The 25,353-nt window shown below is 40.4% G+C and overlaps 1 protein-coding gene across 6 annotated transcripts in view; it reads left to right on the top strand.

Moving 5' to 3' along the window:
* The first annotated feature begins 2,792 nt into the window (after window positions 1-2,792).
* NDUFAF6 (NADH:ubiquinone oxidoreductase complex assembly factor 6) overlaps window positions 2,793-25,353 on the top strand; it is a 35,807-nt gene continuing 13,246 nt past the window's right edge. Inside the window, exons 1-4 of one of the 6 annotated variants that reach the window (XM_037131085.2) lie at window positions 2,793-3,025; window positions 9,978-10,077; window positions 12,305-12,427; window positions 18,051-18,107. In XM_037131085.2, coding sequence (XP_036986980.2) covers window positions 2,829-3,025; window positions 9,978-10,077; window positions 12,305-12,427; window positions 18,051-18,107 — 477 coding nt within the window. In that variant the 5' untranslated portion in view covers window positions 2,793-2,828. Of the gene's footprint in view, window positions 3,026-3,125; window positions 3,178-7,685; window positions 7,809-9,977; window positions 10,082-12,304; window positions 12,428-13,105; window positions 13,224-18,050; window positions 18,108-25,353 lie in introns of those variants that run through there. The other 5 variants (XM_053661028.1, XM_053661025.1, XM_053661026.1 and 2 more) reach the window with 5 other exon arrangements.

Raw genomic sequence — 25,353 nt, 5'->3', positions numbered from 1 at the left:
CCGAAGAAATGAATTCTGCTGCCATTCTGATCTCTGTTATCCAGCCTCCAGAACTGTGAGAAAATAAGTTTCTGTTGCTGAAGCCACCTCGTCTGTGGCACTTTGTTATGGCAGCCCCAGCAGACTACCCAGTAGGGAAGCAGCTGAATTCCGGAGCTGGCTTCCTAGGTGTAAAATGTGCCTCTGTCAATTACTAACAGTGTAACTTTGGGCAAATTACTTAGATTTTTCATGCCTTGTTTTTTTGTTTCTGTAAAATGGGCACAACAGCAATAGTACCAAGAGAGTAACAGCCATCCAGTTTGCCCCAGTCTGAAGGGTTTCCTGGGATGCAGGATTTTCTGTGCTAAAACCTGAGCAGTTGCCCTAAACAATATGGTGCCGTGAGACTGAATTAATGCTGTTAGAAGAATTCATAGTACCTGGTAAGCACTCAATCAATAACAGGTATAGTGTACTATTAATAATATTTCAGATCTTAGTTTAACTATCATTTTCTGAGCGATACTTTCTCTGACCCCATAATCTGGATTAGGACTCCTTGTAAAATTCTTTCATAGCTATTCTTTTTTTGGCAGTGGTTTATCAAAATCCAATCTCCTTATTTTCAATGATAACAGGACCCCTGATTTCTAACTGGGCACATGGTTGCCTGGAACAAAGACTATTTCCCAGCTTCCCTTGCAGAAGAGTAAGTTCTGACCAATGGGATGTTAGACGATGTGCTGTGTACAAAGTCTAGGTTGTACTCTTAAAGCAGCAGGCTCTTAAATCAAGGAAGCTGTGGATAGAATTCAGGGAGTCTGTAAACTTGAATGGAAAAAAATTTACATCTGTATTTTCACTAACTGCTAACAAAAATGTAGCATTTTCTTTAACTATGAATATAGGCAACAAAGCATGAAGTATTAGGTTGGCCATAAAGTTCGCTTGTTTTTTTTCCATAAGATGCCTCTAGTAACACTTAGTTGTCTTTAACTTCATTTGAAACAATTTTGTTAGATTGTATGTGACAGCTGTCATATTAGCATGCATTTAAAAAATTTATCAAAATCGGTGAATTTTTGTGTAGCCATTTTAATAGTGAAGATGGAAGAAAAGATGTAACATTTTCATCCTATTAAGCTTTATTATTTCAAGAAAGGTAACAATGCAACTGAAATGCAAAAAATGATTTGTGCAGTGTATGGAGAAGGTGCTGTGACTGATCAAGTGTGTTAAAAGTGGTTTTCGAAGTTGCATGCTGGAGATTTCTCTCTGGATGATGCTCTACAATTGGGTAGAAGTTGAAGTTGATAGCAATCAAATTGAGACATCAACTGAGAACAATCAACATTATACCATGCAGGAGATAGCCGATATACTCAAAATATCCAAATCAATAAAGTTATTGGTGAAAATGAAAAATGTGTTTTTTATTTTATGGAAAAAACCATGCAGACTTTTTTGCCAACCCAATATTAACGGCGATTATGTTTTTCTCACCAAATATAATCATTTTGCCACAGGCCGCATTTTCATATCACGTAACAGTTTTACAGATATGTAATCTATTGTTCACTATGAAAATTGAAGTTAGACTCACTGCTAGATCTCATTATTTAATGCTTAAAGCAACACATATATTGCTCTATTTCATGGCATACACATGGTTAAGGACTCCTTCCTGTCTTAAAGAGAAGAGCATCTTGTCCTTTACCCTTTCATTCTTGCTACTGGCTGGCATGTGGAACCGGTAGTGGGTCATCTCGAACACACAGGTGAGGAAGAGATAATGATGATTCCAAAGTGTTTCCCCTGGTTGTGAAAAGGGGGCCATTGTCCGGATAAATGAGGAGATTAAGGAGTTAGTTTGATTTGGTTTTTAGACAGGCGGATTTTGAAATAATGGCAAGATGTCCAGATGGAAAAGTCCAGCTGGGCAGGAGATCAGAGTTGGAGATGAAGATGAGTGATTTTTTTTAAATGGAGCAGGTTAAAGCTGATATGAAAACACTAGTGTGTGTCTGCCAGAGCTAAAGAACAGAAGCCCAGAGGGAAAAGAACATTATGCAAGAAACAGGACTGAAGTCCTGCATAGGCTGGAGAGGCAGTCTCAGGGAGCAAAACCAAAGCAGGGTGAGTTGGCTGGAGTTCTCAGGCCCAGACAACAGAGTACTGTCTCTTGGGTTTAATGAGAAACATTGAGCTGTTGTGACTCACAACTGCAGATAGCCAGAGTTGAGATTGAAAGGTAAATAGAGGCTATATCACGGGGCTTTATCCAACCCCCACTAAAGACTGTCAAACAGGGAAGGACCATGATCAGATGTACATTTTAGAAATAACCTGTCCGGCTGCGGCATGAACAGTTTGGACAGATGTGGAAGAGGTGTCAACTGGGATCCAGATGTCGGCGGCTGGCTTGCACCATGTCGGGTGCAGCAACTGGACTCAACTCTAATATTTGAGGGGCCTGAGAATAAGAGTACCAAAGCAGACTCACATACTAGGTGAGTAAATATTTAAAAGTTATAAAACTAGTAAACGGTCCAAATATTCGCTATCCTCCTATCTGGATAAACTGATCTTCAGAAGGACCTGGAAGGACGGGGACAGGCTGGCGGGAACGGCTGGATTTACCCGGGCTTTCCCGGAACCCAGAAGGCAGTAAACAGCAAGGGGGCGACCCCGGTGCAGAGAACCACAGCGACATCTGGCGCTTCTCCAAGCGATGCCGCAGGCCCGCCTTCCGCCGCTGAGAAAAGCGCTGTGGAATCGCCCGGGGGCGTGGCCTGGCGTGATCACGGCTGCCGGCGTGGGGCTCGAAGACACGTGACACCGGTGTCATGGCGGCTCCCACGTTGGGTTCCGCTTGGGGCCCGCTACGTGTCGGCGTACCTGGCCTGTGTCGCCGCCGGTCGCCCCGGGGTCTGTGGGCGCGCGCGCGGCGGCTCCCGGGGTCCTCGGGTTCGGGGCGGAGCGTGACTGCAGCCAGCGGGTCGGGCGTCTCGGGCACTGACCGCTACTGCATGGAACTGCTGCGGTGAGCCAGCCCGGCCTGCCGCCGGCGAAAGGGCGGGGAGCAGCCCCGAAGGGCACGGGCGGGCGCGGCGGGACTCGGCGGCTGTGGGTGGCGGGCGAGCGGACCTGCTCCTTTCTTGCGTCCCACTGCGTGTGCGCTCGGGTTGGCTCCAGGTGAGGTTGTGCTGGAGAGCGAGGGAATGGGAACTTCTTAGGCGGGTCACGAAATTGTGGCAAAAGTGCCTTCGTATGTCAGCTTGCTCAATCCTTAATAATGTTTACCCAGTTCAGCATTCTGCATGCATGGCTTTTTTAAGTTTAAAAGACGACTGGTATTTAATTGTAATTACAACAATAGCTAACTCAGTTCTTTTTATGTGTCAGGCACTACGCAAAGTAATTTACAACTTCAGTTGACCCTGAACTACTGCTTTAGGAGCGCCGGTACCACCCTCCGTCCCCCGCCCCACAAACTCTTTGAAAATCCCAGTATAACTTTTGACTTCTCCCATACTTTACTACTAATAATCCAGTGTTAACCGGGAACCTTACCAATAACATGAACAGGTGATTACTGTAATCTAGAGAAAATGTTAAGATATTATCATAAGGAAGAGAAAACACGTTTACAGTATTTATTGAAACTCCCCCCTGCGAAACCCATATGACCCAAACCCGTGTTGTTTAAGGGCCAGCTGTAATTTACTTAATCTTTATTACAAATTGTGATGGACAAGTGTAGACCTCCCACTTTGATTATGAAGATGAAAGCCTTTAGAACAATGCCTGGCGTAAAGCAAGGGCATTGCGAATACAATATAAGCCATTATTATCTCATTTAATGGACTGGGGAACCGAGGTTTAGAGAAACAAGGGATTTACCTGAGGTTCTCCAAAATAGCCTCATAAAGTCAAGGGCTTGATGACAAATTTCTTTGCCTTGGTAACAAAAGAAAAGCCTGGCACATGGGAATCGCTGTTAATCACTTGTGGAAGGAAGTCAGGTGAATCAGGTTTGCTAACACTTCTAGGCAGGGGCCTGTGCTGGAATCTAGGCTTGACTGCAGAGGCCGATGGCTTAGCATCCCCCTGCCTTTCAGCTCAAACAATGGTAAAAATGCTCAAAGTGCCTGGCTTTAAGGACTGCAGAAGTGTTAGGATATTTAAACTATCTTGGATTTGATTGGGCTAGTGAATTCAATTTTTAAAAATTCATTTTAGCATAACAGCCAAATTCCCATGTGTTTTGTTTTTAATCACGTTTTTAATAGTGTTCCTCCCCACCTTATTTGTTGATTACTTATGGGGAAACAAGATAGCAGTAGTGGAAATCAGGGCGTTAAGAATTTTTAAGTCAAAACTGCTATAAGGCCCTTGCTGGTATGGCTCAGTGAACTGAGCACCAGCCTGTGAATCAAAATGTCAGAGGTTTGATTCCCATTTAGGGTGTATGCCTGGGTTGCTGGCCAGGTCCCCAGCTGGGGGCAAGCAAGAGCCCATCAATCAATGTTTCTCTCCCTCTTTCTCCCCCCTTGCCCCTCTCTCTAAAAATAAATAACATCTTTTTTAAAATATATATTTTATTGATTATGCCATTACAGTTCTATTTCCTCCCTTCATTCCCCTCCACCCTGCACCCGCCTCCCCCACTATTCCCTCCCTTTAGTTTATGACAACGTATCTCAAGTTCTTTAGATTCTATATTTCCCATACTATTCTTGCCCTCCCCCCTATTTTCTACCTACCATCTATGCTACTTATTTTCTATACCTTCTCCCCTCTTCTCCTTCTCCCACTCCCCTGTTGCTAACCCTCCATATGTGATCTTCATCTCTATGGTTTTGCTCCTGATCTAGCTGTCCTCTTAGTTTGCTTTTGTTTTAGGTGTGGTTGTTACTAACTGTGAGTTTGCTGTCCTTTCACTGTTCATGTTTTTTATCTTCTTTTTCTTAGGTAAGTCCCTTTACCATTTCATATAATAAATTGGTGGTGATGAACTCCTTGAATTTGATCTTATCTGGGAAGCACTTTATCTCTCCTTCCATTCTAAGTGAAAGCTTTACTGGATAGAGCAATCTTGGATGTAGGTCTTTGGATTTCATGACTTGGAATACTTCTTTCCAGCCCCTTCTTGCCTGTAAGGTCTCTTTTGAGAAATCATCTGACAGTCTGATGGGAACTCCTTTGTAGGTGACTGTCCCCTTATCTCTTGCTGCTTCTAGGACTCTCTCCTTCATTTTAATTTTGGCTAATGTAATGATGATGTGCCTTGGTGTGTTCCTTCTTGGGTCCACCTTCTTTGGTACTCTCTGAGCTTCCTGGATTTCCTGGAAGTCTATTTCCTCTGCCAGAATGGGGAAATTCTCCTTTATTATTTGTTCAAATAAGTTTTCCAATCATGGCTGTTCCTCTTCCCCTTCTGGTACCCCTATAATTCGGATGTTGGAATGTTTAAAGATGTCCTGGAGGTTCCTAAGCTTCTCCTCATTTTTTTGAATTCTTGTTTCTTCATCCTTTTGTGTTTGGTCTTTTTTTTCTTCCTTCTCGTCCACTCCTTGATTTGAGTCCCAGTTTCCTTTCCATCACTATTGGTTTCCTGTGCATTTCTCTTCATTTCAATTAGTTTAGCCTTCATATGTTCCTCTAATTTGTGACTATAATCAACCAGTTCTGTGAGCATCCTGATCACCAGTGTTTTGAACTGTGCATCTGAAAGTTTGGCTATTTCTTCATTGCTTAGATTTATTGGCTCTGGGGCTCTGAGTTGTTCTTGAGCCATGCTTTGATCTCTTTGTGCCTGTTATGTACGAGGAGGTGTTTGCCAGGGCGGGGCAGTCCAGGTCGCTGGTTTGTGATGCTGTATGTGGGGGCAGGGTCAGAGAGGAACAATGGCGGTCCCCTCTGCCACTTTCCGCCACTGGGGCCTGTACGGTCTGTCTCACCGCTTCGCTCCTTCACCGGTTTATCTGTACTCGAATGTGTGACTGTGGTCAGCCCTCAGTGAGTCCACTGCCTTGTGCCCTCAGTGGGTCCGCCCACTACTCCACACCTGGGATCCGCCTACGGCTGCCGGTGCACCTTGGTTGCACACCTGGGTCAGTCCAGTGGATCAGTCCAGTGGATCTTTCCTGCCCGACTCCACTCTGCTGCTGGCTCTGCCCCTCTTACCGGTTTGGCTGAAGGGTTTGTTGTTGTCAGACTTCCATGTAGTTCAGTTTTCTGTGGTTTGGCTGGGTTTTTGCTGCTAAAACTTTGTTGTTTTTAAACTTGGTTGTGTGAGAAGGTGACGTGCTTCCACCTACACCTCCATCTTGGTCGAGGTCCCTAGGAATAGATCCAAGAACATCTTTTAAAGAACTCCTACAAGGTTATATTTATTTTTATATACTTTAAAGTTACCATTCTTTGATTATAAATTTGTTACCAAACTGAATCATTTGTACCGTATCTACTTGTCCAGTGAAATTTTTCTTTAATACTAGTAGTGTCCCAACTTTCCTAACTAGAGGTGAGTAATCATTGTTACCAATTTTTTATATTCTTCCAGTAATAGTCCATAGATATCACATGATACCTTTTTTTCAAATATCTATTTACGAATGGCCAGGTCCTTACTCTGTCCGTGTTGGTATTGGAGTAGAATGGAGGCTGTTGACTCTAGTGATTTAATTAAAAGCCTGGATTTTGTAGGCAGACCTGATCTGAATTTATTATTTCTAGCTCTGTCACTAGTGAAAGTTACTTATTTTAAGATTCAGCTTTTTCCTCATTTGTACATTACCACCCCTATTCCTTATAGCTTGCTTGCAAGGATTAAATGTGATGATGTATGTAAAAATGCTGGCACATAACAAATGTTTAGTCAATAGTTAAAAAAAAATGAACGTGAAAGGGAATCGAGAACTTGTAGCTTCTAATTTTCTGGAGTTTGTGCAGGGTTGTTTTGGATATGTATCTTAGGCAAGGCCTCCAAATACCAGAAAAGCTCCCAAGCCATAGCTTCAGGTTAGCCAGCCAGGGTTCCTGGGAAAATCTCAAGCCTAATTTACATAGGCTTCTTGGGGTTCTGTTTTGAGGAACTGTTGCCTCAGGCCGTGGGATTGGTGCTGTACTAAGGAGGTGCTAGTGAAAGTGCACCTGGTCTCCAGCCTCCTCCAGCCTCACTGGGGAAACAGTTCTTCCTTTGCTTCCGTGGCACAGGTCCATGGAATTAGCACAGCAGTCCTAACATCAGATATGCTTATTTCTCACGTGTGTCTCTTCCTGCTAGGCTGAGGTCCATATCTGTGGCTAGCACAGTGCCTAGTACATAGTAGGCACTGGATAAAGGTTAGAATCAATGAATGAAAGGCTGTTGGACCTGTTGCTTTGTAAAGCCATTAGACTGTGGCATTTCTTACTATCAGGGACCGTTCTTAGGTAACTCGTACCTTGGTTAGCCACTTAGGATATCCTTGTGTACCAGTAAAAAGTGTTCGTAACAATGATCCTGAGTGATGAAGAAATGGTTAAGTAATTAGTATATCCTACTTTAATGTAAGGGAGTAGGCAATATTGTTTAGAAAAATTTCCAATGAAAAATTAAAAAAATATGTTAATAGCGCACACACTTAACTGTGTATAGTATTTTATTTCCCAAAGTTTGTTACAGTTTTATTATGTCTTCATTTCATTTTTTCATTTCTCTGTAAGAAACATGAAGGACTTCACCTACAGGGTATAGTTAGAAGACATGAAATAGGAGGTTACCAAGCCTTATTTTGCAAGTCGGAAATAGACATGGCTGGTATCATTTATGTCAGTAGGTAAGTTGAATGGTAGAAATTAAAATTGTAGTTTTGATTCCTATTCAGTGCTTTTCTGTTGTTTCATACTACCAAGTGTTTTCAACACTTGAAGTTCACAGACTTTTAACAAAATAAATTACAAAATATTTATATACATTTAAAAGTACAAACTATAGAGCTGTTTTACTCACACTGTCCATTTTTTTGTAGTTGACACTGCTTATAGGGAGTTTTTTTAGTAGAGCTGAACGATCTCTTTTTTTTTTTTTTTGTCTATGTGGAAACAGTTGAGGAAAATTATAAAGGCAGTGGCTAGAAGGCATTTAATTTCTCTGTTAGGTACGAGACAAAGTGCAAAAAATGGGAGTGGTCTGTATTGCAGTACCTGAAGTCCGTGGAATGAGGCGGGACCCGTTTCATAATGAATACTATTTTATAGGAAATAATGTTATAACAAGGTTCTAGCATATTACAGTAAAAGTCATGTTGATAGGCAGTCTGATAAGTTCTTTATACTCAAGTCATCTTAGATGGATACAGTAAGGACATATTTTAAAACCTATTTTGAAGTAATTTCATATTTATATAAAGTTATAGAAACAGTACAGAGTTCCAATATACTCTTCACCCAAATACCCTTATTAACATTCCGAACCATCTGAGAATAAGATACAGACGTGATGTCCCATTACTTCCCTTATGTTTTAGTGCACATTTCTTAAGGCAAAAAGATTCTCTCCCATATAACCACAGTACAACCATCAAAATCAGGATGTTGAAACGGGTCCAGTGTCACCATCTAATCCACAGAATCGATTTGAATTTTGCTGATTATTTTATTGTGTCTTTTATACGTCTGGGATTGTGGGCTACATTTAGTTGTCACATCTCTTTAGTTGTCTCCACTCTGTAACAGTTTCACATTCTTTTCGTAGCTTCCATAAGTGTGACATTTGTAAAAGAGCAGATCAGTTATTTCACAGACTCTCTCAGTTTGGGTTTACTTAATATTTCTTCGTGATTCATATGCTTTTGGCAGATACTTTGTAGAAGTGCTGCTGTGCTTTACTCGGCAGCACCTCCAGCAGCACCTCCAGCAGCACGGGACACTGATTTACCCAGTTACTGTGGGGTGAAATTTTTGTTACTTGGTTGACAAGGTCTCTTTCAGGTTTCTTCCCTGTAAACTTAATATGAATGTTAATTAGTAAGTAGTGCATATTTTGTGAGGAGATACTTTAATACTGTGTAAGTATCCCATTTCTATCCAACTTTCACCTGTTTAACATTTCTAGACATTTATTGATTTTTTTGTGTGTGTGAATCATTTATTACTTTGATCGTTATCAAATGATGATTTAAAAAATACCATCATATTTTCTAAATTTATCAGATTTCTATTGATAACAGTCTCATGGAGTCCTGTTATAGTCTGTTACTATCATTACTTTTTTGACGTTCAGATTTTCCCAGACTTGGCCGAAGAAAACTGTCGAGTCATTTTTTTTGTCCTTTTACAAGCTTCTTCATTCTTTTAATATTTCTTTCTGTTCAAGAAGATGTTTCAGGCTTATTTTGCATTTTCTGTGTCCCAGCCCTGGAGTCAGTCACTCCTCCAAGGATTTCTGGTTTTCTTCAGCAGAGAAAGGTTTTTAGAAACGAAGGGGTAGGTGTTAGGTGTGTTCACTGATACTGGCACTGGGGTGGGAGGAGTATCATTGCTTCTAGACTCACGGCAGACGCTGCTAGGAAACGTCAGAAGTGTTTGTGAGTGCAGGTGCATCTCAGTGAGCATGCCCCACACTCCTGTATTGTTTTTGGTCTTTATGTCTTATGTGTTTATGTATTGAAAACCATGGTTGGTACTAGTACTTGCTGGAACTGTTTTCTTGATTTCTACTTTGTTACCTCATTTGAATGATCACAAAGTGATTCTGAAACAATTAAAATTATAAGTACTATAGACGTCAAAAAATTGGGATTGATTATTTTTTATTTTTAACTGGTCTGAGATTATGAGTAGATACATTCCAAGTGATTATAATGAAATAGATATAGAATATAAGAAATTTCAGGCCCATTTTGAATTGAAACCTCACTGTTTTCAGATATTCTGGGCAGTATTTTTTTTGGTGTGCGGTTTGGAAGTCAAAAGTAACTATCTTTTTTCCCCCCTGTTCATTATAGGAAGCGAGATTATGAAGGCTACCTATGCTCCTTGCTGCTTCCTGCAGAATCCAGAAGCTCTGCTTTTGCCCTGAGAGCCTTCAATGTGGAACTTGCTCAGGCTGGTATTAATCTACCTTAATTATTTGCAAAGATGCTGATATAATGTGTTTAATGCCGAACAATAAAGAAGTACAGTTGTGATTTATATGTTAGATGTGTTTAAGGACTTTGCTACTGATTTTTTTCTTCTATTTGGCTTAACAATTCAATTCCAAAAATAAAAGTAGCTAATGCACTTATTGTTTCTGGAAATACTATTGTGGAATTTTTTTTCTTTTTCTAAGGATATTATAAAATTATGCAATTAACATTGCACATTTTTCTGTTAATTGAATAGGTTAATCAGAGTATTACTGCTTATCATTTCCAGCATTTGCATATAGCAGTTTTTTTAAACATTAAAAATTTTTAAAAAATATTTTAATTATAGTTGACATAGAATATTATTAGTTTCAGGTGTACAACATAGTGATTAGACATTTATATAACTTACAAAGTGATCACCTTGATAAATATAGTGCCCATCTGGCATCACACATGGTTATTATAATATTATTGACTACATTCCTTATGCTGTACTTTACATCCCTATGACTATATGTAACTACAAATTTGTACTTTTTAATTCCTTCACCTTTTCCACCCATCGCCCCTAAGCATCCTTTGATGGAAGGAAACAACGTAAGTGTCCATCGACGGAAGAATGGATAAAGAAAATGTGATGTGGTGCATGTGTGTGCACATACACACACTTTCTGGAATGTTATTCAGTCATAAAAAAGGAAATCCTGCCATTTGCAACAATGTGGATTGACCTTGATGGCATTATACTAAGTGAAATAAATCAGACAGAAGTCAAATAACCATACGATCTCACTTATATGTGGAATGTAAAGCAAGACAAGACAAAACAAAACAGAGCCCCAGACTCATAGATACAGGGACCAGGTTGGTAGTTGCAGGAGGCAGGGGTGGGAGGTGGGTGAAATGGGCGCTCAGAAAGTAGAAACCTTGTTATAAATGAGTAAGTCCTGGGGATGTCATGTTCAGTGTGGTGACTATGGTGGATGCTATATTGTGTATTTGAAACTTAGGTAGTGGAACGTGAAAGTTCTCATCACAAGAAAAAAAGTTTGCAACTATGTGTGATGGTATGTTAACTGCACTTTTGTGGTGATTACTTCACAGTATATACATGTACCAAATCATGTGTTACACCTGAAACTAAGATACTGTTATATGTCAATTTTATCAGTTTTTTTAAATTTACCCCCCATATTTAGAATGCATTGGTGATTCTTTCCTGAACCTGACAAGGCCATTCTTAATTAGTAGTGAGGGCGACTGTCAAATAATTGTTAAGTAATTACTTGGTGAGTAAAAGAATGAGTTTATCTACACTGTTCATGCTGTGAGGTTTCCTGTCTGTGGGTTTTGAAGGATGTGTAGAGCGTGTGTTCAGCACCACAGCCACCAGGACTGCTCCTCACGGGTCCCTCTGTCGTTGCCTTACCCCCCCCCCCCCAATCTTCTTGTGTCCCTCTGATTCCTGGTTGCTTTGGAGTTCGTCTCACATAAACTTTTCCATCTGTGAACATGTTAGTATGTAGCTCTGAAAGATAGCTCACGTAAAAAAAACCACAATGTTATTATCATACATTAAAATTTTACCTTAATATCATTAAACATCCGATGTTCAGATTTGCCCAGTTGTCTCCCTTTAAGTCAGGATTCAAATAAGGTCCACATGTTATGACTAATCTAGTTCTTAAATTTCTTTTTGTTTACATATTTATTATTTTTTAAAAGATTTTATTTATTTATCTTTAGAGGGGAAGGGAAGGAGAGAGAAAGACATATCAATCTATGGTTGCCTCTTGTGTGTCCCCTGCTGGGAACTGGCCTGCAACCCAGGCATGTGCCCTGACTGGGAATTGAACTGTGATTCTTTGGTTCTCAGGCCCACACTCAATCCACTGAGCTACACCAGCCAGGTAGTACTTAAATTTCTTTTAAACTAAATGTTCCCCCTTTTTCTCTTTGTATTTTTCCTGTAGTTGTTTCCTAGAATCTCTCCTGTTTTTTGAGTAAGCATCAAATAATTGGCACCTTTTACTTAGGAGACTCATAATGACAATAGTTTAACTCCAAGGGAACATTCAAACAAAGGCATAGGATAGGATTAAACTTAGTTTTTGGCTAAATTGTGTGATTATGTGGTCACAAATACTGATTTTGAGACTGTAAACAGTGCATTTATTAAAGTTTTTAAACCCTATGTGTAGATTAAGGATCTGGTTTCTGAGAAGACAATCGGGCTGATGCGAATGCAGTTTTGGAAGAAGACCGTGGATGATATATACAGCGACAGTCCTCCACATCAGCCTGTGGCCATCGAACTGTGGAAGGTAAAGACATCTCTCCTTTTCATTTCTAAGACTTGTATTTGACCATACTTTTTGATGCATACAGTGGGTAATAATGATGGGCAGTCTATCCTGAAATTGTTCTGGGGCTCATGTAATGTTCAGATACACGTTAGTTAGTTTGAACAGAATTTAAATTATCCACCAATAATTTGCACAGATCTTTGGTGTATTTCTTTATTGAAGGAAAAAAGGGATCTGGTCTCTTTATGCTATAAATCATTTCCCACATACTTGGTTTCAGAATTTAAACCCTGTACATTTTGAAGCAATGGTAGGTACACTCTCTGTTCTACCTGTGAAGGGAGACATGCTCTCATTACTGTCCAGACACAGATCTAAAATAGCCTTTCTAGTTTGATAGAATTGCCTATTTGTTGACGAATTTTAGGTACTAGAGAATAGAAACCTGTGAGCCAGAGTATTATTGGTATAGCTAGATGTGTGTAGTGTAATTAGTTTTACATTAAAGTACTTACGTGGATCCCTCATGCATAAACAACCATACATAGTTTAGAAATATGGTAAATTATGAACGGAGGAAGGGACTTAGGTGCCTTTGTTACTGATTTGTGTCCCCACCTTAAAAGGATGAGATCCAAAAGATGGTTTTTGTGGCAGGAGCCGCTGCCAGACCTGACAGTGGTACCCTCTTCTCAGGTCTGCACCGGCAGAGGCAGACCCGTGTCTGGGCCCCAGATTGACTCCACAGAGCCCCAGTAAGGACGAGAGCCAGGCCCCGCACCGGGGACTGAGAAGAGAAAGTGGATGGGAAGCTGTGAGTATTAGACTAGCTGTTTACCTCTATTCATCCCACTTTGACAACGTCAACCTAGGTGACTCAGTTCAAAGGAAAGTTTCTCTGAAATCCGGAAACTATTTATTATTTTATACACACCCCTGACTGCAGGAGAGGTTTATGCTAAGACCCGCATGGAAGGTTCCAGCCTTTGTCAGGAAATACAAATCTGAAATTCTTTAACACAGATTTATCTCTCCTAGGCACGTCTTTAAAAAATAAATAAAAGCCATCTGAATTACAGAATGTTCACATGTGTGCCAACGTGTACGGTTTTATAGTAACTGCTTACATCGTGATGAACATTGGCCAGCTTTTTGATGTGACCAGTGTTGAAGGTTAATATGAATATTTGAAAGAAGCTGGTAATGTTGAGAGCATCTGCCCTCATTGTATCTTCTTTACCCAGCCTCGTTCTGCAGGAGCGGGTGCCGACCGTACCACTGCCCAGTGGAATTTCCCAGTGAAATTTCCCGCTGGTTCTCTGGGAGGGTCGGGACCTTTAGAAGACTGAATAGAGAGGGGCAGCAGAGCATTGTCCAGAGAGCACGTTCCTGGCCGCACTCTTTCACTGGTGCTTTCGCAGTGCAAAACAGTTGAATATCTGTAATTTCTTACGTATTTCTGTGTTCATTAATACTTTATGTTTGTAGCCAGGGTTTTTATTCTGTTTTACTTCTGTTTCCAAAGTTTTAATACCTTATTCAGCTGGTTTTCAGCTTCTGACAAATATTTATTTTTTACCTTGATTTTTGATTTCCCTCAGAATTCAATGAAGAACTATATTTTGTGGTCAAGGAACTCCAGCTGTTATAACTTCAGCCTTCACTAAAGGGAGTCTGGCTTTTCAGTGGTTAGATATTTGTTGAGTACTTTTATGTCCCAGGGATTGTGTTTGATGGTGTGGTTACAAAGATCAAGCGCACCCTGCCCCACTCAGACGTGCACAGAATAAAACGAGATCAGGACTCTGTGAAGACCGAGGAACCTGCGGCTGGTTCCTGGGATTCGGGAGGGAGGCTTGTGGGGAGGTCCCCTGTGTAACAGCAGGAGTGCCGAGGACATGTGGGCACCACGTCCTGCAGCCCCGGTAGCTTCTGTTGGGTTTCTGCCGAGCAAAGGGGGCCCTGTTCTCCACTCTCTCACCCTTTGTCTCGTAAATGTGTGCCGATGGGCATGGAGCTAGCCTTTACATTTTTGTCGGTGACATCATGGAGTCTTAGTTGATGTACAGGATATTCCTAAGACTTTATGTTTTATGACTGTTACTGTTGTGAAAATGTATCCCACTTAGTGTTGATTTGGCAAGAAAGCAAGTGTTTTTAAAACTTTAGAAAAGCTTCAAAATTAAAAATAGTATAATAAGAACACCTCTATACCCAGATTTACATGTTGTTATTAATTTATTCCATTTGTTAATTATTCGTACTGTTCACTCATGTGTCCATGTGGGCCTGTGTTCCTGCTTTCTTTCTACACAGATAGATAGATGTATGTGTACTTTCACACTTTTAATGTTTTTTCTGAATCACTTTTGAGTGTAAGTTACATATATCATGGCCTTTTATTCCTAAATGCTTTAGTATTTCCTAAGAATAGGGACATTCTTACATAACCAGAACTGTTATTCACTTTAGCAAGGTTAAACAAGTGTTTGATATAACACTTTCATGGAATTTTCCGTTCATATTCCAATTTTGTCAGTTGACCCAGTAATGTCCACTGTAGTGTTTCTTCCCTTCCAGTGCAGGATCCATTCTGGGGTCAGGTGTTGTTTGTCATGTCTCTTTAGCCTACTCTAGTCTGGGGCGTTTTTGCAGCTTTGTCGTCTGTGACACTGGCGTTTTTGAACAGTATAACCCCTCTAATTTTTTTTCTTTTCATAGAACATTCCTAATTTGGGATTTGTGTGATGTTTTCTCATCATTAGATTCAGGTTGTACACTCTTGGTCATAATATGCATAGATGGTGTCTTCTTTTTTTTTAACTTTTTTATTGATTATGCCATTACATTTGTTCTATTCCCCCCCCCATTCCCCTCCACCCTGCATACCCCTCCCCCACCATTTCCCCCCTTTAGTTCATGAACATGTGTGTCAAATTCTTTAGATTCTGTATTTCCCCTACTATTCTTACCCTCCCCCCTATCTATTTTCTATCTACTGTCTATGCTACTTATTTTCTGTACCTTCTCTCCCCTTCTCCTCCTCCCACTCCCCTGTTGCTAACCCTCCATGTGATCTTCATTTCTATGGTTCTGCTCCTGATCTAGCTGTCCTCTTAGTTTGCTTTTGTTTTAGGTGTGGTTGTTACTAACTGTGAGTTTGCTGTCCTTTCACTGTTCATCTTTTTTATCTTCTTTTTCTTAGGTAAGTCCCTTTAACATTTCATATAATAAGGGCTTGGTGATGATGAACTCCTTGAATTTGGTCTTATCTGAGAAGCACTTTATCTGTCCTTCCATTCTAAATGAAAGTTTTGCTGGATAGAGCAATCTTGGTTGTAGGTCTTTGGATTTCATGACTTGGAATACCTCTTTCCAGCCCCTTCTTGCCTGTAAGGTCTCTTTTGAGAAATCAGCTGACAGTCTGATGGGAGCTCCTTTGTAGATGACTGTCCCCTTATCTCTTGCTGCTTCTAGGATTCTCTCCTTCATTTTAATCTTGGCTAATGTAATGATGATGTGCCTTGGTGTGTTTCTTCTTGGGTCCACCTTCTTTGGGACTCTCTGAGCTTCCTGGATTTCCTGGAAGTCTATTTCCTCTGCCAGATTGGGGAAATTCTCCTTTATTATTTGTTCAAATAAGGTTTCCACTCGTGACTCTTTCCCTTCTGGTACCCCTATAATTCGAATGTTGGAGCATTTAAAGATGTCCTGGAGGTTCCTAAGCTTCTCCTCATTTTTTTGGAATCTTGTTTCTTCATTCTTTTCTGTTTGATCATTTTTTTCTTCCTTCTGGTCCACTCCTTTGATTTGAGTCCCAATCTCCTTTCATTACTATTGGTTTCCTTTGTATTTCCATTCAATTAGTTTAGCTTCCATATGTTTCTCTAATTTGTGACTAAAATCAACCAGTTCTGTAAGGATCCTGATAACCAGTGTTTTGAACTGTGCATCTGAAAGACTGGCTATTTCTTCATCGCTTAGATCTATCGGTTCTGGGTCTCTGAGTTGTCCTAGAGCCATTTTTGGTCTATTCGTGCCGTTAAGTAAGCCATTTTTGGTCTATTCGTGCCGTTAAGTGAGCGGAGCGAAGCCTTAGTTGTTTACCAGGACGGGGCGACCCAGGTCGCTGGTTTGTGACGCTGTGTGTGGGGGCGTGGTCAGAGAGGGAGCAATGGCGGTCCTCTCTGCTAGCCCAGCCCGTCCAGTCACACCACTCGCCCGGGCCTGTTTATCCGATCGGAATTGTGCGAGCCTGCTGCCCCGCGCAGGCTTCCCTTCTCGCTGGTTTATCCGCACGCAGATGTGCGACCCACCAACTGCAGACAGCCCGCTGGGCCTCTTCCCTGTGTGCTCCCGTAGCTAGCCCGCGATCAGCGCCTTCGCACTGCGCACCACTCGGGGATTTTTTCTTGCCAACCTGCTCCGCTGCTGGCTTCGCTCCTCTTACCAGTTTAGCTGAGCATTTAGTTGTCTTTGGACTCCGTATTGTTGATTTTCTGTGTGGCTTGGTTGTGTTTATTGTTAAAAATAGTTGTTCTTAGATTTGGTTGTGCACACAGGCAAGGTGGTTCCACCTACATCTCCGTCTTGGCGGAAGTAGATGGTGTCTTCTTAGGGTATCACACCTGGAAGCAAATTTTGTTCATTTGTTCTGTATTGGCATTGTTAATTTTCATCATCCAGTCAAGATGTTTTCCCACTGTATAATCCACCGTACAATTCTCCTGGCACCTCTAGGACAATGCAGGTATCCTACTCGTTAATTGCCCTTGAAACTTATCATTCACTTATGCTTCTTGTCAGATTCAGTCTTTACTAGTATGATTACAAAATGATAGTTTTCCAATTCTAATACTCTGTCCACATTTACCAGTTGGCACTCTGCTATAAAAGCAAGAACTCTCACTCTTGTATGTTTGTTTGTTTATTATTATGATGGACTCATGAATTGCTTTTTTGCAGTAGTTTATAAGTCATTTTATTATGCTTAATTATTTTGGTGTTCAAATACTCCTGGATTTGAATAGTGGAAGCCCTTTAACTGGCTTCTGTGTCCTTATGACATGCCTCTATTTTTTTTTGAGCACTTCATATTTTCTGGCACAATAAAATATTCTAGGGTTATCTCGAGTCTCTCTCGCCCCACCTCTGGAAATCACCCATCTCTCTAGAGCTCTGCTTCTCTGGGGAAAATGCTTTCAGAGATCACAATCTGGGCACAGGTGTACTGTCTTCTACTGGAGCGTCTCTGCTTGCTAAGAAAATACTGTGCCTGGCAGATTAGTTTCTTTGGAGTTTTAGTTACTCTGTTTTTTTTGAGTAGTGGTTCTTTTCATTAATTAGAATGTGTATCCAATTGAAAGAAGTTTGTGCATAATAAGTAAGCATAGATGTCAGGGTATATCATGGTACAAGCTCAGTATTTTATGTAGTGGAAAAGTTCTAGATATATTATCTTGGAAATGTTTTGAAATGTTTTCTAGGGACATTTTCTTTTCCCCTGGTATTTCTTTAACACAACAGTTTATCTGGTGATGAATTATGATAAATATTTCCTTACCTAGTTTTGTATTCATCCAGGTCTGCAGAAGTCATTTCTAATACTTTCTAAAAATTTATAATGCTCTTGTTTTTTTAGGCTGTCAAAAGACATAATCTGACTAAAAGATGGCTTATGAAAATCATTGAGGAAAGAGTAAGTTGAAATTGCTCATCTTAAGTTTTTTTTTTCCTTTTTTAATCCTGAAGCTAATTTTCATCAAAATTTAAGTTGTCATACACATGCCTTTATATACTCTCAGTACTTGGATGTCTGTCCAAGTAGTAGAGGGACAATGGAAAGTCTGATGGTTCTAGTGAATGGAATCCTGTATTAAGTTCTTAGAACTGAGTTCCATTCTAGTTTCAACCAAGCCTGCAAATTGCTCAGTGACCTGGACTTACCTGTGGAATCCCTGACGTGTTGTTGGCTCATTGTCCTCATTGGTCTGACATTTATCATGCACTGTTGTCATGAAAATGTAAGTTTACTTACCTTTATATGGTTGTAATCCAGTAATAACCATGAGCTATAGTAATAAAATTATAAACCAAAATGAGATAATGGCTTAACCTGAAGAAAAATTGCTCAGTTGACCTACAGAGTTAATTAGCATTAAGAAAATCTATTTTACAGGTGTCTCCTGTTTTGATTATGTAAACAGAACTAGAGAACTCAAGACAGAAATAACTTTTCTGTTCAATGGAAAATAACCCTTGGCATTTGTAGGGAAGGGTATTTAAAAGTAAAGGACTAGGGTCTCCCTTGCCTCATTGGTTTATAGATTGAACGCAATGCCTAAAAAATTCCAACTGCCTTTTTTAATGGAAATTGATGAGCTGACCCTAAAGTTCATATGGAAATGCACGGGACCCAGAATCACCAAACCAGTCTTGAGAAAGAAGAACAAAGTTAGAGAACTCCTATTTCTCAATTTCAACACTTAACTACAAAGTTACGGTAATCAAACTGTGTAGTATTGGCATAGGATAGACATATAGATCAATAGAATATATTGAGAGTCCAACAATAAAGCCATTTATTTATAGTCATTTGATTTTTGACAAGTGTGTGGAGATAATTCAAGGGGAAAGAAGAGCCATTTCAACAAATGCTAGGGCAACTGGGTGATAGCCATATGCGAAAGACTGAATTTGGACTCCTACCTTATACCATATATAAAACCTTAACTCACAATGGATCAAAGACTTAAATGTAAGAGTTAAAATCATAAAATAAGAGAAAGCATAGGCATACAATTTTGTGACTTTAGGATGGGCAGTAATTTCTTAAATATGATAACAAAAGCACAAGCAATAAGAAAATATATAATTGGACTTCATGAAAATTAAAAACATCAAGAAACTGAAAAGACAATCCATAGAATAGGAGAAAGTATTTGCCAGATATGTATTTAATAGGGACTAGTATCTAGAATATGTAAAGACCTTTTACAACTCAACAGTAAAAAGGCAAATAATCCATTTTAAAAATAGGCAATGGACTTGATAACCATTTCTTGAAGCTAGGTATACCAGTGACCAACAAGCAACTAAAACAATGTTCACTATTTTTTCATTGGGGAAATGCAAATCAAAACCATAATGGAATACCGCTCCACACCCGTTGGGATATGTGTTGATTATAATAAAAAAGATGTTGGTGAGAATGTGGAGAAAGTGGAATCCTTTATACATTGCTGATGGGGATATAAAATGGCACAACTGCTTTGGAAAAAGTTTGGCAGTTCTTCGAAAAATTAAACAAAGTTACCATAGACCCAGCAATTTCACTGCTAGGTTTGTACCCAAGATGGAAGCTTGTCACACAAAACTTGTACACAATGCTTATAGCAGTATTGTTCATTAATAGTCCAAAACTAGGCCCATGCCGGGTAGCTCAGTTGGTTAGAGTGTTGTCCTGATATGTCAAGGTTGCAGATTTGATGCCTGGTCAGGGCATCAAATAGATGCCTCTTGTATGTGACCAGATCACATACAAGAAGCAACCAATGAATGTGTAAATAAGTGGAACAACAGATCACTGTCTCCCTCTCTCCCTCTCTCTGTAAAAGTAATAAATTAAAAAAAAAATTTACAAAAGTCCATAAGTGGGAATAACTCATAGTCCATCATTGAATGAATAAATACAATATGATATATTCACACAATAGACTGTTATTCATAATTTTTTAAATTAGAAAGAATGAAGTAATGGGAGATCCAAGATGGTGGCAGAGTCAATGGAAACTATATCCATCTCCTCCCAGGACCAAACTGGAAGTACAACTAAAATATAGAGAAATCAGCTTGAATAACCAACTGAAGACTAGCTGAGGAGAAGTCTTAAAACCAAGAATTTACAAAAGAAGCCTCATTGAGACTGGTAAAGAGTACAGAGACACAAAAAAGGGCTGGACCCACTCCCACTGGCAGTGGCTGAGGTGCCGGAGGTATATCTCAGCTTTGGGCAGCTTCCCCTTGGTAAGCGTGGGGTCTCAAGACCAAGCTGGGCCCCATAGCCCAGAGTACAGAGCCTGGAACAGGAGTTCACATAACACCTGGCTGGGAAAAGCAGAGGTGTTTCTGTCCACCAGGGAGATATGGGAGTCTGCTAGGAACTCATGTGCCCTCTTAAAGGGTCAACACACAGTATCTCCTTTGTAGCCACTCACCCTGTGCTCCAGTGGTGGGAGGGCAGAGCAGACTAGAGTTGTTCATGGAGAGACGGGGGTTCGTGGCACTGGGAAGAGAGCAGAGGGGTAAACTGCCAGGATCCCCTGTGCTGAGTCACTCTACGCTCTACAGATACTGTCTTAGGTGGAGCATGCTCCTCAGTGCAGCATCAGCCTGGGGAAAAGCAATTGTTCCACGCTCTGGTCTCTATGTTGCCCTCCCCTGTGGGGCTTCTACTCTGCTAAGGAGTCAGCAATAGGATACAGAGGTCTGGACAGAATCTGGGACAGTCTGGACTGTGTGGCTGGGGCAGGGGCCACACCACCCAACTTCCCCCATACCTGAATGGCACCTTTCCTTTTCTCCACTGCCAGTGGCCCCTCCCTGCTGAGATCAGGCTCCTGGCAGGATCTGGGACAAACTGAGGAGCGTGGCCCTAGGATGGAAAATTTTCCCTCACACGCGTGACTATTCACATGGCCAAATCTTGGTCTGTTTAGGCCTGCCAAGCTGCAGGCCTCACCCTGATGACTCCCTAAGACCCTGGCAAACCACAAATAAGTGTGAACACCCAGTGAGTGCCAGATTGACTTGGGGCATTTGCTGAGTGGCTTTAGATTCAGCACTGGCACCAAGATTGAACCCATATAGATCAGGAGAACACCTCTTGCCCCTACCTGGTGACTCACTGAAAACCTATTGCATGCAACGCGAGTATCACCAGAGGCTTTTAGTGACTGGGTCTAGCAGGCAGCTGGCAGGGGGAGGCAGGTGGAGGTAGACCTCAGGGTTCCTAGGAACTTTTGTTGACCTGCTCCCTGGTTCAGTGCTGGTAAAAGTGAGCCTTGGTGTGCAGCTTGATCCTTCCTGTGCACATTCAGGCTCAGCAGAGGCAGCCACAAACTGTGGATCACTTTGTAGCTCCAAACAGGTTTCCAGGGCCAGTCACAGGCAATGCCGACATTGACCACCAAAGAGATCCCACACCCGTTAGCGAGCTTCAGACAACATCAGAGCAGGATCCAATTAGCCTGACAAGTGGCATATCCAAACAGGTCTTGGCAGACAATATTCTGCTGAGGCAGATACCACTTTGAGTTGTCACCACCAGCACAGCAGCTTGTTCATTGTGGTTGGGGTTGGTCCTCACCATCAGCCAGCCTGAGGGCTGACCTCACACACGAATAGGCCAAAAGCAATCAAGACTCAGTTTCAACAGGAGGGCCCACATAACCCACACAAGGGACATTCCTGGAGCACCCAATTCAGGTGGTCAAGGAGACTGCCACAGGGCTCCATATGATACCTACTACTATAAGGCCACCCTCGTAAGAGTGGGAGTCATAGCAGATCTACCTAATGAAGTTGTATTAGGTAGATTTGTATTTTTATATACATAGAAATAAACACAAAGAGACAGTCAGAACCAGGAGACAAACATGCCCCAGATGAAAGAACAGGAGAAATCTCCAGAAAAAGGGCAAAATGGAGACAAGCAATTTGCCATATACGGAGTTCAAAACAATGGCTATAAGAATGCTCAAGGAGCCCTGGCTGGTGTGGCTCAGTGGATTGAGTGCCAGCCTGTGAAGCAAAGGGTCACTGGTTTGACTCCTAGTCAGGGCACATGCCTGGGTTGTGGGCCAGGTCTCCAGTAGGGGACACATGAGAGGCAACCACACATTGATGTTTCTCTCCCTCTCTTTCTCCTGCCCCCTCTAAAAATAAATAAATAAAATCTTTTAAAAAAAAAGATTTCTTAAGGAATTTAGAGGAAGCATGGATGGAATTAATGAGAACTTAACCAAAGAGATAGTAAACATTAAAAGAATGTGGATACCATACAAAATAACCAGTCAGAAATAATATAGTATCTGAAATAAAGAATATACTACAAGGAATAAACAGTAGGTTGGATGAAGCAGAGGATCAAATCAGTGATTTGGAAGACAAGGTAGAAGAAAACACCCAACCAGAACAGCAAAAAGAAAGGAGGAATTTTAAAAAATGAAGGTATTGGGTTGGCCAAAAAGTTACTTTGTTTTTTTTTTCTGTATGATGGCTCTAGTAGCACTTAGTTGTCTTTAAGCTTCATTCAAAACAATTTTGTTCTATTGTGACAGCTGTCACATCAGCACGTATATTTTAAGAAAATATCAAATTGGTGAGTTTTTGTGTAGCCATTTAAATATTGAAGATGGAAGAATATGCAACATTTTTGGCATATTGATGCTTTATTATTTCAAGAAAGGTAAAAGAGCAACTGAAATGCAAAAAAAGATTTCTGCAGTCTATGGAGAAGGTGCTGTGACTGATCAAACATGTCAAAAGTGGTTTGTGAAGTTTCATGCTGTAGATTTCTCATTGCATGACACTCTATGGTCAGGTAGACCAGTTGAAGTTGATAGTGATCAAATTGAAACATTAATGGAGAATAATCAGTCTTCTACCATGTGCGATATAGCTGACATACTCAAAATATCCAAATCAATAATGTGATTGGTGAAAATGAAAAATTGTTGGTTTTTTTTTTCTTTTCAGAAAAAACCATATAGACTTTTTGGCCAACCCAATAGTTTCAGGGACCTTTAGAAAGCATAACAACCTCTGTATCATATGGGTACCAGAGGAGAAGAGAGAGAACAAAGGATCAATAACCTACTTGAAGAAATGATGACTGAAAACTTCCCTAACTTGACAAAAGATACACAAGTCCAGGAAGCATAGAGTTCCAAACAGTGAGCCCAAAGAGGTCCACAGCAAGACACATCATAATTAAAATGGCAACGGTGAGAGAGAGAGAATCTTAAAAGCAGCTAGAGAAAGATAGTTACCTACAATGGAGCTTTCATTAGATTGATTGTCAGCTGATTTCTCAACAGAAACATTTTAGGCCAGAAGGGACTGGCATGAAATATTCAAAGTGATGAAAAGCAAGGACCTAAAAACAAGACTGCCTTACTCAGCAAGTCTATTATAAATTTGGAGAAATAAAGAGCTTCCCAGACAAGGAAAAGCTAAAGGAGTTTGTCATCACCAAATCAGTATTACAAGAAATGTTAAAGGGTCTTCTTGAAGAAGAATGAGCAGGAGGAGGCAGGAGGAAAAGGGAAGAAGACAGAGAAGAGGAACATAGTTGAACATAGTTATACAGAATAAAATGGCAATAAATACGTACCTGTCGATAATCAATTTAAATGTAAATGGTTTAAATGCTTCGATCAAGAGGCGAAGGGTAGCTGAGTGGATAAGGAAACAAAACCCCGGTACAGATGCTGTCTACAAGGGACCCGCCTCAGAAGGGAAGATACACAGAGACTAAAAAGTAAGGGATGGAAAAAGGCATTTCATGCAAATGGAAATGAAAAAAAAAAAATTTGAGTAGCAATGCTTATATCAGACAAAATAGACTTTAAAACAAAAGCTATATAGTAAGAGACAAAGAAGGACACACATAATGGTAAAGGGAGCAATCCAACAAGAAGATACAACCCTCATAAATATTGATGCACCTAACACAGGGGCACCTAAATGTATAAAGCAAACATTGGTGGACATAAAGGGAGAAATGGGCAATCACAGTAGGGGACTCTCACACCCCTTGATATTAATGGATCGATCTCTGAGACAATCAACAAGGAAACAGTGGCCTTAAATGACATACTAGATGGATTTAATTAATGTTTTCAGAGCATTTCATCCAAAAGCAGCAGGATATACATTCTTTTCAAGTGCACATGGAATATTCTCTAGGGTAGACCACACAAAACAAGTCTCAGTAAATTTAAGAAGATTGGAATTATAGCAAGCATATTCTCCAACCATAATGGTGTGAAACTAGAAATCAGTCACAAGAAAAAAAATGCGAAAACTACGCAGAGACATGGAGGCAAAATAACATGTTACTGAACAGTGAATGGGTCAACAGTGAGATCAAGGAAGGCATCAAAAGGTACCTTGAAAATGAAAATGAGAACACAACAATCCAAAATCTGTGGGCCACAGCGAAAGCAATGCTAAGAGGGAAATTCACAGCATTATAAGCCTGCCTCAAGAACCAAGAAAAATCTCAAATAAACAAACTAACTTTACACTTAAAGGAGCCAGAAAAAAAGCAACTAACAAAGCCCAGAGTGAGTAGAAGGAAGGAAATAAAGATCAGAGCAGAGATAAACTATATAGAGCCTAAAAAACAATATAAAAGGTCAGTGAAACCAAGAGTTGGTTCTTTGAAAAGATAAACCATATTGACAGACCTTTAACCAGACTTATCAAGAAAAAAAGAGAGGACCAAAATACAATCAGAAATGAAAGGAAGAATAACAGCTGACACCAAAGAAATACAAAGGATTGTAAGAAAATATTATGAACAACTATAAACTAACAAATTGGGCAACCTGGATGAAATGGGTACATTCCTAAAAACATATGATCTTCCAAAACTGAACCAGGAATAATCAGAGAATCTGAGTAGACAGATTATAACTAGTGAAATAAAAGCAGTGATCAAAAGATTCCCAACAAACAGAGGGAAGTCCTTGACCAGTGGCTTCACAGGAGAATTTTACTAAACATTCAGAGAATTAGCACCTAGCCTCTCATACCAGAAAATTAAAGAGGAGAGAAGATCCCAAGCTCATTTTACAAGGCCAGCATTACCTTGCTTCTGGTTCTAATTTCAAAACCAGATAAAAACACTATAAAAAAAGAAAATTGTAGACAAGTAT

Source organism: Artibeus jamaicensis, unplaced genomic scaffold (genome assembly GCF_021234435.1).
Source record: "Artibeus jamaicensis isolate MK-2021 breed Jamaican fruit bat unplaced genomic scaffold, CSHL_Jam_final scaffold_916, whole genome shotgun sequence".
Classification (NCBI taxonomy): Eukaryota; Metazoa; Chordata; class Mammalia; order Chiroptera; family Phyllostomidae; genus Artibeus; species Artibeus jamaicensis.
Note: the sequence above shows the minus strand (reverse complement) of the source record. Positions and strands in the feature narration are given on the sequence as shown.